At 44.2% G+C, this 13,385-nt stretch overlaps 1 protein-coding gene across 3 annotated transcripts in view; it reads right to left on the bottom strand.

Annotated features, from left to right (window-relative positions):
• Positions 1-13,385, bottom strand: part of SMYD3 (SET and MYND domain containing 3) — a 756,573-nt gene that overhangs the window by 100,553 nt on the left and 642,635 nt on the right. For all 3 annotated transcript variants that reach the window (XM_069545497.1, XM_069545498.1, XM_069545499.1), the window contains 2 exons: positions 9,304-9,391; positions 4,784-4,958 (listed from right to left, as the gene is read on the bottom strand). In XM_069545497.1, the coding sequence (XP_069401598.1) occupies positions 4,784-4,958; positions 9,304-9,391 (263 nt within the window). The remainder of the gene's footprint in view (positions 1-4,783; positions 4,959-9,303; positions 9,392-13,385) is intronic.

Here is a 13,385-nt window from a genome sequence, read left to right as displayed (position 1 = left end):
TGATGATGCTGAGCAGACTTTCATGGGCTGGTCCAGGGGACCTCAGATGATCTGTAACACCTTCTTCAATAAGAAAATTCTTTCCAAGTTCTAAACTACCAACTGGCACACTAACTTGCAGGACCCAATTTATCATATGGCTGAGATTTGACCGAACTAAATTTTTAAATAACATTTGTGAAGTATCTTTAACTCACTTTCATTCTGCTTAATGTCTGCAGTGCTAAGGAACAGATGACCCTGCATATATAATCAGAGATACATGCACAGATACCCTCAGGGGACATATTATGAGTCAATACTAAAGATTACACATTTTGTCCTATGTGAATTAATTCTAAATTGCTTTATGGAACATAAAGAACTTAATATTTTATGTTGCATCATAAAAGGAACTTCTATTGAGTAAAAATAAGTGGAGTGGCAAGAAGGGAGTTGAGGGAAATGCATTGATTTGGATTGGATAAAAATGGAATAATGGACACCTTCTCTCAGGTTGGCAGTTATGATTTCACCAAGGTCAGCAGTGACAAAATCTCTATGAGAGTCTTGACCTCAAGCTAGTTGTTTAAAACAGTAATGTCAACATTGTAAACCTGTTACAGCAGACAGCAATCCAGTCACCTCTCAGTAACACATGCCTAACTGCCCATGTCCTTGGCTACAGGTAGACAAAAAGCTCCCCCGGAGCATCTGCTGGGCTTGCCTGGTGGCTCAGATGGTAAAGAATCTGCCTGCAATGCAGAAGACCCTGGTCAGGAAGATCCCCTGGAGGAGGAACTGGCAACCCACTTCAGTATTCTTGCTTGGAGAATTCCACAGAGGAGTCTGGTGAGCTACAGTCCATGGAGTTGCAAATAGCTGGACATGACTGAGGGGCTAACACAATAAAACAAAGAGCATCTGCTGGGAGATGGTGTAGACTGCTGAGTCCCTCACCTATGGCCCACTGCCCACTTTGGGATTCCCACCTCACAGTTTACGATTGTTAAAGGGCTTGAGGGGAGAAAGGACCAAGTCCGCCAGCATCCACCCCTCTCTCCTTTCTCTTAACTCTGTTGGTTCTGGGTTACTCATCTCCTTCTTCTCTGCTACGGGCTCTGAAAACAAACCGTTCAGTTCCCACTCATTTGAGGTGGATTGCTGCAGATTTGATTTCTTGAAATACAGAACACCGCAGAGGAACTCTGTAACAAGCTCCAGGAGGCAAAATGGAGGGAAGCTTGGAAACATGTCACCCAGCCTAAGAACAGAGGGTACATTTACAGAGTGAACATGACCTGCCAAACACCAGAGAAACATAAGCAAATGTATTCCAAACAACGTGGAGTACATTCTGGTGGATTTGGCCTCACTTACAAGAAAGGCCTCTTTGTTTGATTCAAATTTAAGTTGGTGAAACTGCCAGTTAATGAAGGGGTAAGAAAGTCCTTCAGAGAAGCCTCAGTGGGTATAGAGAAAAGAGGATTCAAAAGTACGTGCAGAAGGAGCTCCCTCAAAGGCATGCTGCCTTCTTAATGAATCAGGGGACCAACGTATGTTTCTGCACTGGGGGCAGGGGCGGCTTGGCTGCAGAAAGGAAGGGGAGGATGGATAGAAAGGGTCAGTGTGTGTCCAGCCCAGCCAGCAGCATGGGGTGAGTGGCTGCCAAGGGGGTCTGGAGGAAGGAGGATTTTCTGTCTCCTGGCTGGCATCCATTCACTCATCAGGCAGCCTGCTGTTCAGCATCCTGAGACCCAGCCCTGAGTTCAGAGAGGTAATGCCAACCATCCCCAACCTGCCTCTCATTGCAACACAGAGGCTCAGAAAGTGAACGAAGCCTTATCTCTTTGTATTCAATTCCTATTTTCTGAGAACCCGCAAGATTCATCATACCTAACAGACATTTCACGCTCATGGGAAAGTCTACAGTCTCAGCCCTCAAGGCAATCTCTTATAAGTTTGATTAAAGCTGACTCACAGTCTGGATTCCAAAGCTGTTCAACCACAAGGCAGTGGAAGAAACCACCTAGAGAAGCTCTGAAAAACGCCCTCAGGGTCACCTGGGTGCTGTGGCTGGCCTGTGGACTTCTGCCATGCACCTGGCTGGTGGGTCTGCACCATCTTTAGGTTCTTCTCTGTCTGCACCATGCTCCTGGCTTCCTGACCAAGCATGTCATTTCCAGCTTCCTTCCTTTGCCTGAACCCATATGCTAGATCCTGGACTTGCTTCTGTTCTTATCATGTGGATCCTGGTAACTTCCCCGCTCCATTGTCTTCCGAGGCTCTTCCTCAAGTGCAGACAGGTGGCACCCTGGGCTCTACTTCCCTCTCCTCCTTCTCCGAGGACCACTCCCCTGCCTGCTGTCCATGTTGCATAAGTCTAGACTGGATCCTCCCTCTGCTCAGTCCCTTAGGGCTGACATCATACGGTCTTCAGAGTTGTGAAACTCGACATCTCCCTGGAACAGTGCCTCTGCTACCCCCGGAAACTACCCCCCACCTCCAACCCCTGCAGGTCTCAGATGCTTTCAAGGCACCTTCACCACACTCGGTGACCTTGTTTCATGCTGGAGATGGCTATTCCAACCTCAGATGGTGGTATGTATGTTTCTGTGTCCTTTCTTCTAGACTGATCTATCTCATCTTCCAAACTTAGGTTCTCCAGTTCAGTTCAGTTGCTCAGTCGTGTCTGACTCTGCAATCCCATGGACTGCAGCATGCCGGGTTTCCCTGTCCATCTCCCAGAGTTTACTCAAACTCATGACATCGGTGATGTTATCCAACCATCTCATCCTCTCAACCATCTCATCCCCCTTCTCCTCCCGCCTTCAATCTTTCCCAGCATCAGGGTCTTTCTGAATGAGTCCATTCTTCCCATCAGGTGGCCAAAGTATTGGAGCTTCAGCATCAGTCCTTCCAATGAATATTCAGGACTGATTTTCTTTAGGATTGACTGGTTAGATATCCTTACAGTCCAAGAGACTCTCAAGAGTCTTCTCCAACACCACAGTTCAAAAGCATCAATTCTGTGCTCAGCTTTCTTTATAGTCCAACTCTCACATCCATACATGACTACTGGAGAAACCATAGCCTTGACTAGATGGCCCTTTGTTGACAAAGTAATGTCTCTACTTTTTAATATGCTGTCTAGGTTGGTGATAACTTTCCTTTCCAAGGAGTAAGCGTCTTTTAATTTCATGGCTGCAGTCACCATCTGCAGTGATTTTGGAGCCCCCCAAAATAAAGTCTCACACCGTTTTCATTGTTTCTCCATCTATTTGCCATGAAGTGATAGGACCAGATGCCATGTTCTTAGTTTTCTGAATTTTGAGTTTTAAGCCTACTTTTTCACTCTCTTCTTTCACTTTCATCAAGAGGCTCTTTAGTTCTTCACTTTCTGCCATAAGGGTGGTGTCATCTGCATATCTGAGGTTATTGATATTTCTCCCAGCAATCTTGATTCCAGCTTGTGCTTCATCCAGTCCAGCGTTTCTCATGATGTACTCTGCATGTAAGTTAAATAACTGGGGTGACAATATACAGCCTTGACATACTTCTTTCCTGATTTGGAACCAGTCTGTTGTTCCACGTCCAGTTCTAACTGTTGCTTCCTGACCTGCATACAGATTTCTCATGAGGTAGGTCAAGTGGTCTGGTATTCCCATCTCTTTAAGAATTTTCCACAGTTTGTTGTGATCCACACAGTCAAAGGCTTTGGTGTAGTCAAAAAAGCAAAAGTAGATGTTTTTCTGGAACTCTCTTGCTTTTTCCATGATCCAGCAGATGTGGGCAATTTGATCTCTGGTTCCTCTGCCTTTTCTAAATCCAGCTTGAACATCTGGAAGTTCACAGTTCACGTTCTGTTGAAGCCTGGCTTGGATAATTTTGAGTATGACTTCACTAGCATGTGAGATGAATACAATTGTGTGGTAGTTTGAATATTCTTTGGCATTTCCTTTCTTTGGGATTGGAATGAAAACTGACCTTTTCCAGTCTTGTGGCCACTGCTGAGTTTTCCAAATTTGCTGCCATATTGAGTGTAGCACTTTCACAGCATCATCTTTTAGGATTTGAAATAGCTCAACTGGAATTCCATCACCTCCACAGCTTTAGGTTCTTAGCCTATTGCAAACCAGGGTCCCACACCCACCAATGCCAAACTCTCAGCACCAGACTTTAACACTGCTATTCCTCCTGAAGTTCCTCTGATCTGGGGTGAAACACACACTGGCCTGGAGGAGCTGAGACTAGTCAAGAAACAATGAGCAACAGTCCCTTCCTCTGACTCAGTGATGTGTTTGACAGGGCTGTCTCCCTGCTCTCCAGCTCGGGTCATAAGGCGGTTAGGAGGTCAGATGATTCAAGTGAAGGCACCCCAGCAACCATGAAGCCCTGAGAAGTGAAAGAAACCAGCACTGCTGTCAGCCAGACGGAGGGTCCCGAACCGCGTCCATCAGCAGAGCTAATGCCACAGCCCCAGCGCACAAGCTGCGTCTGTGCTGCACTCCTCTCTGCCCCCCTTGCCCCGGGCCCTGCACTTGCCTTTGCCACCTGGAGCAGCACACTTGATTAGAATCGCCGGCTCCATATAGAGACAGCATCTCACTAGTCCCTGCACAGACACAGCGCCTGACACATGGAAGGAACTTCATAATGATGAATGAACACATCAGTGAACAAAGGTTTGGCTTTACACATCAAGCGAGCAGCAGATGCAGCACTCTTATAAAGCAGCTCTGATGAGCATGAGGTCACATTTTTGAGTCTTTGCCCCTTACTCTAGCCTGTGCCCTCGACTCACCTGTAGGGTTCCATGGTCCGGATGCCGTAGAACAGCGCCTCCTCCAGCAGCCCGAGGTTGATGCAGGCGTCCATGGCGCAGTCGAGCACCTTCAGCTGGTAGATGTTGATATCAGGAAGCCGCTCAGCGTTACTGCTTATGATCGACTGGCACATGGCCAGAACCTGTTCCCACTCTGTTATTAACCTCAGTTAAGGATTCATTGTGTTCATCAAGAGAAAACAAAAGTGAAAGGAAATTCTCTACAACGCTGAAGAGCTCCCAGGCACAGGAGGAAAGAAAGTGCCCATTATTTTGCGCAAATGAGCTGCCTGAAAACACACTTGAGAAACAAAACATGTAAGTGGCGTCTCAGAGAAGGAATTCTGTTTACATCAACAAGCCATCTTCCAACCAAGCCTGTGCTTTGGGGGCTTAGATTTCCAGAGAGCCATTCTTTCCTCCTAGTCCTACTAGATGAATTCTCCTGAAACCTAGTCCTCAAATGAATGCAGCTACTTATTAAACTCAGCTAAAGACTAAGTTCACTTTATAGTTAGCTGCTGTTTCAAAACTCATCTGAAATTAAAGACGCTTTAGAGAGATTCCTTTTAAAAAAAGGAGGCGCTCATTTTTGCTTCTGTGTCATTTGAACCTTGGGCATATATGAAACCAAAAACACAACCCATAGGCACACACAAGGGAAAGCAATTGAAAAAAATCCATTCCGCTGGATCTCAAATTTTTTGAGTATAAAACAAAAGTGATCCAAGTCTATCCTTAAACAATGTGTGTGTGCTCAGCCAAATCTGCTTCTTCCAGCATTCAGACTCTCAGGGCACTGCTTTCCAATACATTAGTAAACAGTTTAAATAAACCAATCAAGTCAACTATGTGAGTGGGAGCTCATATCTTTCTTTTTTAACTTTTTATTTTATTTTGTATTGGGGAGGGGCTTCCCTGGTGGCTCAGATGGTAAAGCATCTGCCTGCAATGCAGGAGACCTGGGTTTGATGCCTGGGTCAGAAAGATACCCTGGAGAAGGGAATGGCAGCTCACTCCAGTAGTCTTGCCTGGAGAATTCCATGGACAGAGGAGCCTGGGGAGCTATAGTCCATGGGGTGGCAAAGAGTCAGACATGACTCAAAAACTATCACTAATATTACAGCCAATTAATGTTGTGGGAGTTTCAGGTGAACAGCAAAGGGACCCAGCATTACATATACATGTATCCATTCTCCCCTAAACTCCCAAGAGCTCATATGTTTATTAATCCTCACAAGAAGTATATAATCCTCAGAAGGCAGAACACCTGGCACTACAGGCCTGACTTCCTGGGTAGAACTTCAAGCAACAAAATTCACAGCTAACAAGCCTTTCTGTACATGACGCTCTATCATTTTAGGCTGAGTCCTGTCTCTGAGGAGTTAACTGTGGTCTTGGAAGAGGTACATTTACTGAAGAAAAGTGACTTGGTGGCTTTCTGTTTTACTCACCTGACGTGTGTGCTTAAAGTTTACTGCACGTATTCCCTAGAGGCTGGGGGAGGCGGTGTCTTAGGCAATGCACTGGTTTTGTAACAAACTCCAGGCTAACCTCTGTGGCTTTTCATCCTAGGATTAGATATGTGATGGATTATCACGAGGAACAACTGTCTCTTACACAATAACCCAGACATTTCTGTGGCAAGACTCTGACCCTATTTTAACATCAAGTTGTGTGACTTCCAGTATTATTTGCCTATTCATTTATATACGCTCCAACTCATTTTAAAGAGGTTTGGGGTGACAAGCCTTGGAAGTAAAAGCCAGATGCAGCCGCTGATAGGAATACATCTGCTTTATGCCCCAGCAAGCTGGCAGGAACCACATGACGACTTCCCTTCGCAACACTGGCAAGTCTCCTGGCAAACAAGGTAAACCTTTCCTGTAAAAACACCTCAGTGAGCAAAAAAATGGAATAATTTTAACTAAGCGGCTTTTCTCCCAAGCTAATGCTGACATGTATAATGTTTGCTCAAAAATGTAGTCCCTGGCATTTGCTGGGTGTTGACCACAAGTCCCTCTCTTCCAGTGAGGAGAGCAGGGCAGACAGCCTACCCGAAGAGAAAAGAGTGCTGATGCCAGGACAGGCACCTTTCTGCAGAGTTTACCATGACTGCAAGAGAATTGAGGGGGGGAGAGAAAGGGGAACACACTGAATCCCCCTGGGAGCTAACTTCTTGAGACTCAAAGACTGACAACCCTGGCTCTTAGAATTGTCCACTGCTTACAATCCTCCCATGGTCCCCGAGCCTATACGTAACACCTAGTCTGGTGCACGACACTGAAGCAAGGCCCTGCCACGCTCCCGTCTCTCACACTGAGCAACTCTAACTGGGCTGCAGGCGGCTGCGCCTTCCGCGCAGGCACAGGCTTCTCCCTCAGGGTCTCCCCTTTTCCACTGCCTGCCTGGTGAGCTCCTTCTAACCCTCCCGGGCAGTTGCCTCCTCTGTGAAACCTTTAACCTCTGTGAAACCTTTAACCTCCCAAAGTTGACTGCTATGCTTTCAATGTCCCTCAGATATTAATCTATGTATTTACTACCCAGCTACTCATGACGGGGGGTGGGGGGGGGGGTGGGGGGAGTACCGGCTTGTGTCTTCTTAATCCTGCCTGGACCATAAGGTGGGTTATAACCAGTAAGGCGCCTGGCACAGTGTTCATCGTCAGTAAAGCTCATCCCATTGAGACTGAACTGATCATCCTCGGGCCCTAATTTCTCTGCAGGGCACTACACGGAACAAGTCTTTTCTGCAGTGTAACAACAGCTCTCCGGGCCTGAGAACAGCCATCTTGCTCTCAGATTCAACTGCTTGCCAAATGTCTCCCATCCTGTCCGCAGAGTTTCAAATACCACTTGATCCTGGTTCCATTCCCCAAAACTCATTTTCTTCTCTACCCCTTTGAATGTGTCCTACCCCAAACTGAAGAGAAAATCTTAGAAATGATTGGACTAATACTATTTCCTTTCTCATTTTCTATTCTCTAGTTCTACTAATGAAGTCCAAGATGACAGGAGTGGTTTGCTTTTTTTTTCTCGGGTGGAGGGGATTATATCATACTCTTAAGTTTTATTGAATTTTGATGTGTACTAAAACCCTTAAAATTCTTTCACAGATTCTGCCATCAAACTTTATATATATTTATACACTTGAACTTTTTGGCCCAAATAGAAGATGTGAGATACCCTCTTACTGAATTTCATCTTCATCTCAGGCATCATTGCATCATTCAAACCTTCAAAGATCTTTTGAGCTCTTGATTTTGTCATCCCAGCTCTGTCATCCTTCCAGTCCAAATACTTTTGAGAATCTGATGAACCTGTGCCCTGCATCCTCAGACAAGGTGCTGAAGCAAAGGTGGAAGAGCACTGGTTTGGGAACAGGACACCCCACAGTGACAGCGATCCACTAAGCATCAGTTCTGCAGTTTGGCTCTTCAACCATTTAATGAGACGTCTGGTCACTCTAGCATCTAGCATAAATCTCTTGGTTACTTTTTAAAAATCAAATCTTTCTGAAGTCCACATACAAACTTTACCAAAGAAAGCCATGACTCTGCGAACTCACCCGCTCTTAAGGAACCCCTGCAGCATCCTGGCGATCACAGCTTCCTTTCCATTCCTTTCCTTCCTTTCCATTCCACAGCTCGAGATTCTTTACCAATACTGCTAACAACAATCAAAACTGGACTATAGATTTTAGAAATTACTTATTTCACCTTTAAAAAATAGGAACATTTGTCTAACTGCCTCTCCTGCTCTTTTACAACTCTTTAAAGAACACTGTATTTTGGAAACCTCATTTATAGATTTTCTTAGTGCCTGGGATATAATTTATCTGACGATGTTTTGCAATCTTTTTTTTTTTTTTTTCAGTTTCCTTTTGTCACATTTTTGCTCAAGCTAATTCCACTCCTGGAAGTGGCTCCCTCTCAGCCTCTGCCTGTATAAACCTTGTCCCTGATTTGGGCTACTTTTCACACAGTATAACATCGGTGGAGCTTTCCCAGAGGACCTCCATCATAAATGGTCTCTCCTTACTCTAAAGTGTACCCACTCACGGTCCTTACTATTTATGCCAAGAAAACATACTGCGTAGCACCGCTGACTACCACTGTAGTCATGACTACAGTCATTAAATTATAAGGATTTTAAGTTATACATTATAGAGATGTAGGTCATGGGAGGAAGGGAATCCAGAAATTTGTTACCTTGTACATATGTAAAGAGAGTACTCCATACTATCCTACTAATCCTAGCTATAAATTTTGATTATCAACTAATAATGGTGAGGAATTCACATTGACCTTACCACAATCTTCCCTCACCATTACTGAAATTGTTGGCTGGGGACAGGGATGCAGCCTGTGCCTGTGGAACAGAATGAAGCTCTCTGGCTCATGGAGAGGTCAAAGCCTGGACTTGGATTCATTAATACCAGGCTCCAACCAGTAAGGAAGCAATCCTATAAACAACTCAGTCCATAGGTAAAAGGATACTCCAATGTGCCTTCAGTTCTTCAATTTTTTTCAGGGATTCTTGGACTTCCTTCCATACTTGTTCATCACCAGTCAGCATATCAGCATCCTGTTCAGGCCACATTGAAAGAACAAAGGAAGACAAATTCCTCAATTTAAAAAATGGGCAAGAATAGACATTTCTCCAAAGAAGATATTCAAATGACCAATGAGCACATGAAAAGATGCTCAACATTATTAGCCAACGGGGAAATGCAAATCAAAACCATAAGGAGATATCACTTTGCACCTACTAGAATGGTTATAATAAAAAAGATAATAAAATGTTGATAAGGTTGTGGACAAATTGATATCCTCGTACATTACTAGTAGGAAAGTAAAATAGTGTAGCCACTTTGGAAAACAGTTTGGCAGTTACTCTAAAAGTTAAACAGAGTTATTATATAACAATTCCACTCCTTCCATATATGTCCAAGAGAAATGAAAATATATGTTCATACAAAAACTTAAGCATAAATGTTCACAGTTACATCATTCATAGTAACAAACAAAGTGGAAACAATCCAAATACCATCAACTAATGAATGGGTAAATAAAATGTGGCGTAGTTACACAATACAATGCTAGTTGACAATAAAAAGAACCGAAGTACTACAACATGTACAGCATAGATAAACAGGAACAACATCATGCTAAGTGAAAGAATTCACTAACAACCACATATTACATGATTTCACCAATATGAAATGCTCAGAATAGATAAATCCATACAGACAGTTAAGTAGATTAGCAAATGGCTGGGGCAGGAGGGTGTAAGTACACAGAATTGAGGAGGGACTGTTAATGATTTTTTAGGGGTGATGAAAATGTTTAAAAGCAATCCTGGTGATAGTTGTAATCACTTTCTGATGTGATGAAAAGCTATACATTGCTACACAAAAAGCTATCAAACTGTACACTGTAACTGAATTGTATCCTATGTGAATTATGCCTCAGTAAATATATTCATATTTGTATGTATGAATATATTCAGGCTTCCCTGGTGGCGCTAGTGGGAAAGAACTTGTGTGCCAATGCAGGAGATAAAAGAGACTCGGGTTCAATCCCTGGGTTGGGAAGATCCCCTGGAGGAGGCCATAGCAACCCACTCCAGCATTCTTGCCTGGAGAATCCCTTGGACAGGGGAGCCTGGTTGGCTACAGTCCATAAGATCATAAAGAGTCAGACATGACTGAAGCACCTTAGTGCACAAGCATGTATGTATTTATCAGGAAAGAGAACAGAGGCAAGAGCAAAAATCATTTGTCAGGAGACCCATGAATAACACTTGAATCAAATATTGAGTCATCAATCAAAATGAGGATAGGTAAAATATGAGTACAATTATACCCATGTGAACCAATTTGATTACTATGAAAACTAAAAAAAGAAAAACCAATAATTTAAAAAGTAATTCAGAGCTTCACAGGTGTCTCAGTGGTAAAGAATCCACCTGCAATGCAGGAGATGTGGGTTCAATCCCTGATCAGGGAAGATCCCACACGCCTCAGAACAACTGAACCATTGCGCCTGTGCTCTAGGTCCTGGGAGCTGCAACTACTAAAGCCCGAGTGCCCTAGGGCCCGTGCTCCACTACAAGACAAGCCACTGCGATGAGACACCTGAGTACCACAACTAAAGGGTAGCTCCCACATGCTGCACGCAGCTGGGGAAAACTTTGTGAAGCAACAAAACCCTGGCCCAGCCAAAAATAAACTAAAATATTTTTTAAAAGGCAATCCAAAATGAAAGTAGGAGTTACCGTTTATTCATTGTCCATCCTCCCACTGGGTCCTCTATTTGTCCTATATGTCTACATTTTAAGAACTCATAGCCACATGTGGCTGTGGCTCCCACACTGGGCAGTATAGACATATTAGAACAATTTTGTCATCACAGAAAGTTCTACTGGATGGTGCTGCTTTGACGAGGTTAATCAAAGGGTAAGAAATTCTGGGGCACTTCCTTGGAGGTCCAGTGGCTAAGACTCTGCACTCCCAATGCAAGAGGCCTGGGTTCGATCCCTGGATCAGAAACTAGATTCCACACGCCAAGACTAAAGATCCTACAATGAAGATCAAAGATCCCATGTGCTACAATGAAGACCGGGCACAGCCAAACAAGTTAATTAAAAAGGTAAGAAATTCTCAGACTCTACTCAAAACCAGGTATTCCATATCCACTAGATTCTCAGTGGGGGTCAGGGAGAAGAGCAATTCTAGGAAGTTATGTCAAATCACAGCCACTGTGTGGTGATGGTTAAACTGAAGGAGGGCAGACTTTTTCGAACTCTATGTATTTCCCTAGAGATTCTTACGTACCTTCTAGGGAAGGTTTATATCAACAGAATGACCCCTGTGAGAATCACTCCCTGCGTAAATAAGCCTGTGTTACTGGTGGGAAGATACAAGTCACTCGGGTGTGCCAGGGCAGGAGGGAAAAAAAAAGAGGGCTACCAAGTGCCACAGAAAAGAGATCTCAAGTACAGAGAGAAGCAGAGGGGTTATGTATGAGGAAATTGTGTGTGTGTGTGTGTGTGTGTGTGAGAGAGAGAGAGAGTGTGTGTGTGTGTCTGTGTAACAGGGCTTTATGAGTCTCTCCATATATGTGCTGTACACATGTATAATATGACAGGATGGTTTTTAAAAAGACACCATAAATGGACTCTGCTTCGTTTATGAAATTCTAAATAAGAACCTAGCTTTCTGTATGTATAGGAGGGAAATAAAAAATCAATTGCTTTAAAAGAGGTAAACATCAATTTCCCACCAAATACCTGCTCTAAGTCCGTCTTCATCTCCTGAAGCCTCAGTTCCAACACGTGACTCCAGAGCCTTGAGTAACTTCCCAGTGCCTCCCAGATAAAGCCCACATATTAAATCTCGACAACCACGGCCATTCTTGATTAAATTTTTGTTTTATATTTCACTACTGGCAGCTGAAACCTTAGGCTCTAGGCAAAATGTCTCACTTGTTAGTCTTTATGGTAGGGAGAAAAACGGATCCCCAAAAAAGTCCACATCCTGATCCCCAAAACCTGTGAATATGTTAGCTTACATGGCAAACAGGAATTAAGTTGCAGGTGGGACTAAGATTGTTGGTCAGCTGACTTTAAAGAAATCATCCTGGACCACCCAGGTGGACCCAGTGGAATCACAAGGGTCCTTAAAGGTGGAAAGAGGCAGAAGAGAAGGTCAGAGCAATGTGACGTGAGGAGGACTCAACCTGCTCTTGCTGGCCTGGAAGATGGAGGAAGGGACCCTCAGGTCAAGGAGTACAGGCAGCTTCCAGAAGCTGGTGGTCAGGGAAATGGATTCTAGCCTGGAGCCTCTAGAAAGAGGGTAGCCTTGCCGAGACCTTGATTTTAGCCAAATGAGGCTCCTGTCAGGCTTCTGATCCACAGACTATAGATAAGAAGTTTGTGCTAAGTCACTAATTTAATGATAATTTGTTATAGCAGCCACAGGAAATGAATACAGTCCATGACATACTTCTGCTTTTGCGACCACTGGAGTTTGGCACATACCTTCCCAGTGCATGTGTGGGTCCTAAGTTGCATCAGTAGTGTTGGATTCTTTGCAAATCTATGGACTGTAGCCCACCAGGCTCCTCTGTCCATGGGATTTTCCATGCAAGAATACTGGAGTAGATTGTTATGCCCTCCTCCAGGGGATCTTCCTGAACCAGGGGTCGAACTCACATCTCTTGCACCACCTACATTGGCAGGCGGGTTCCTTAACATTAGTGCCACCTGGGAAGCCCACCCTCCCAGTATCTGAAGGTAATTAATTTGATCACTCACCTATTCAATTAGTATCTACTGAGTGCTGTAGGCATTGCTCTAGGATAGAGAAGTAAATCTGATTTCGGTGTTGACCATCTGGTGATGTCCATGTGTAGAGTCTTCTCTTGTGTTGTTGGGAGAGGGTGTTTGCTATGACCAGTGCATTCTCTTGGCAAAACTCTATTAGCCTTTTGCCCTGCTTCATTCTGTATTCCAAGGCCAAATTTGCCTGTTACTCCAGGTGTTTCTTGACTTCCTACTTTTGCATTCCAGTCCCCTA

Source organism: Ovis canadensis, chromosome 12, assembly GCF_042477335.2.
Source record: "Ovis canadensis isolate MfBH-ARS-UI-01 breed Bighorn chromosome 12, ARS-UI_OviCan_v2, whole genome shotgun sequence".
NCBI classification, from domain to species: Eukaryota; Metazoa; Chordata; class Mammalia; order Artiodactyla; family Bovidae; genus Ovis; species Ovis canadensis.
Note: the sequence above shows the minus strand (reverse complement) of the source record. Positions and strands in the feature narration are given on the sequence as shown.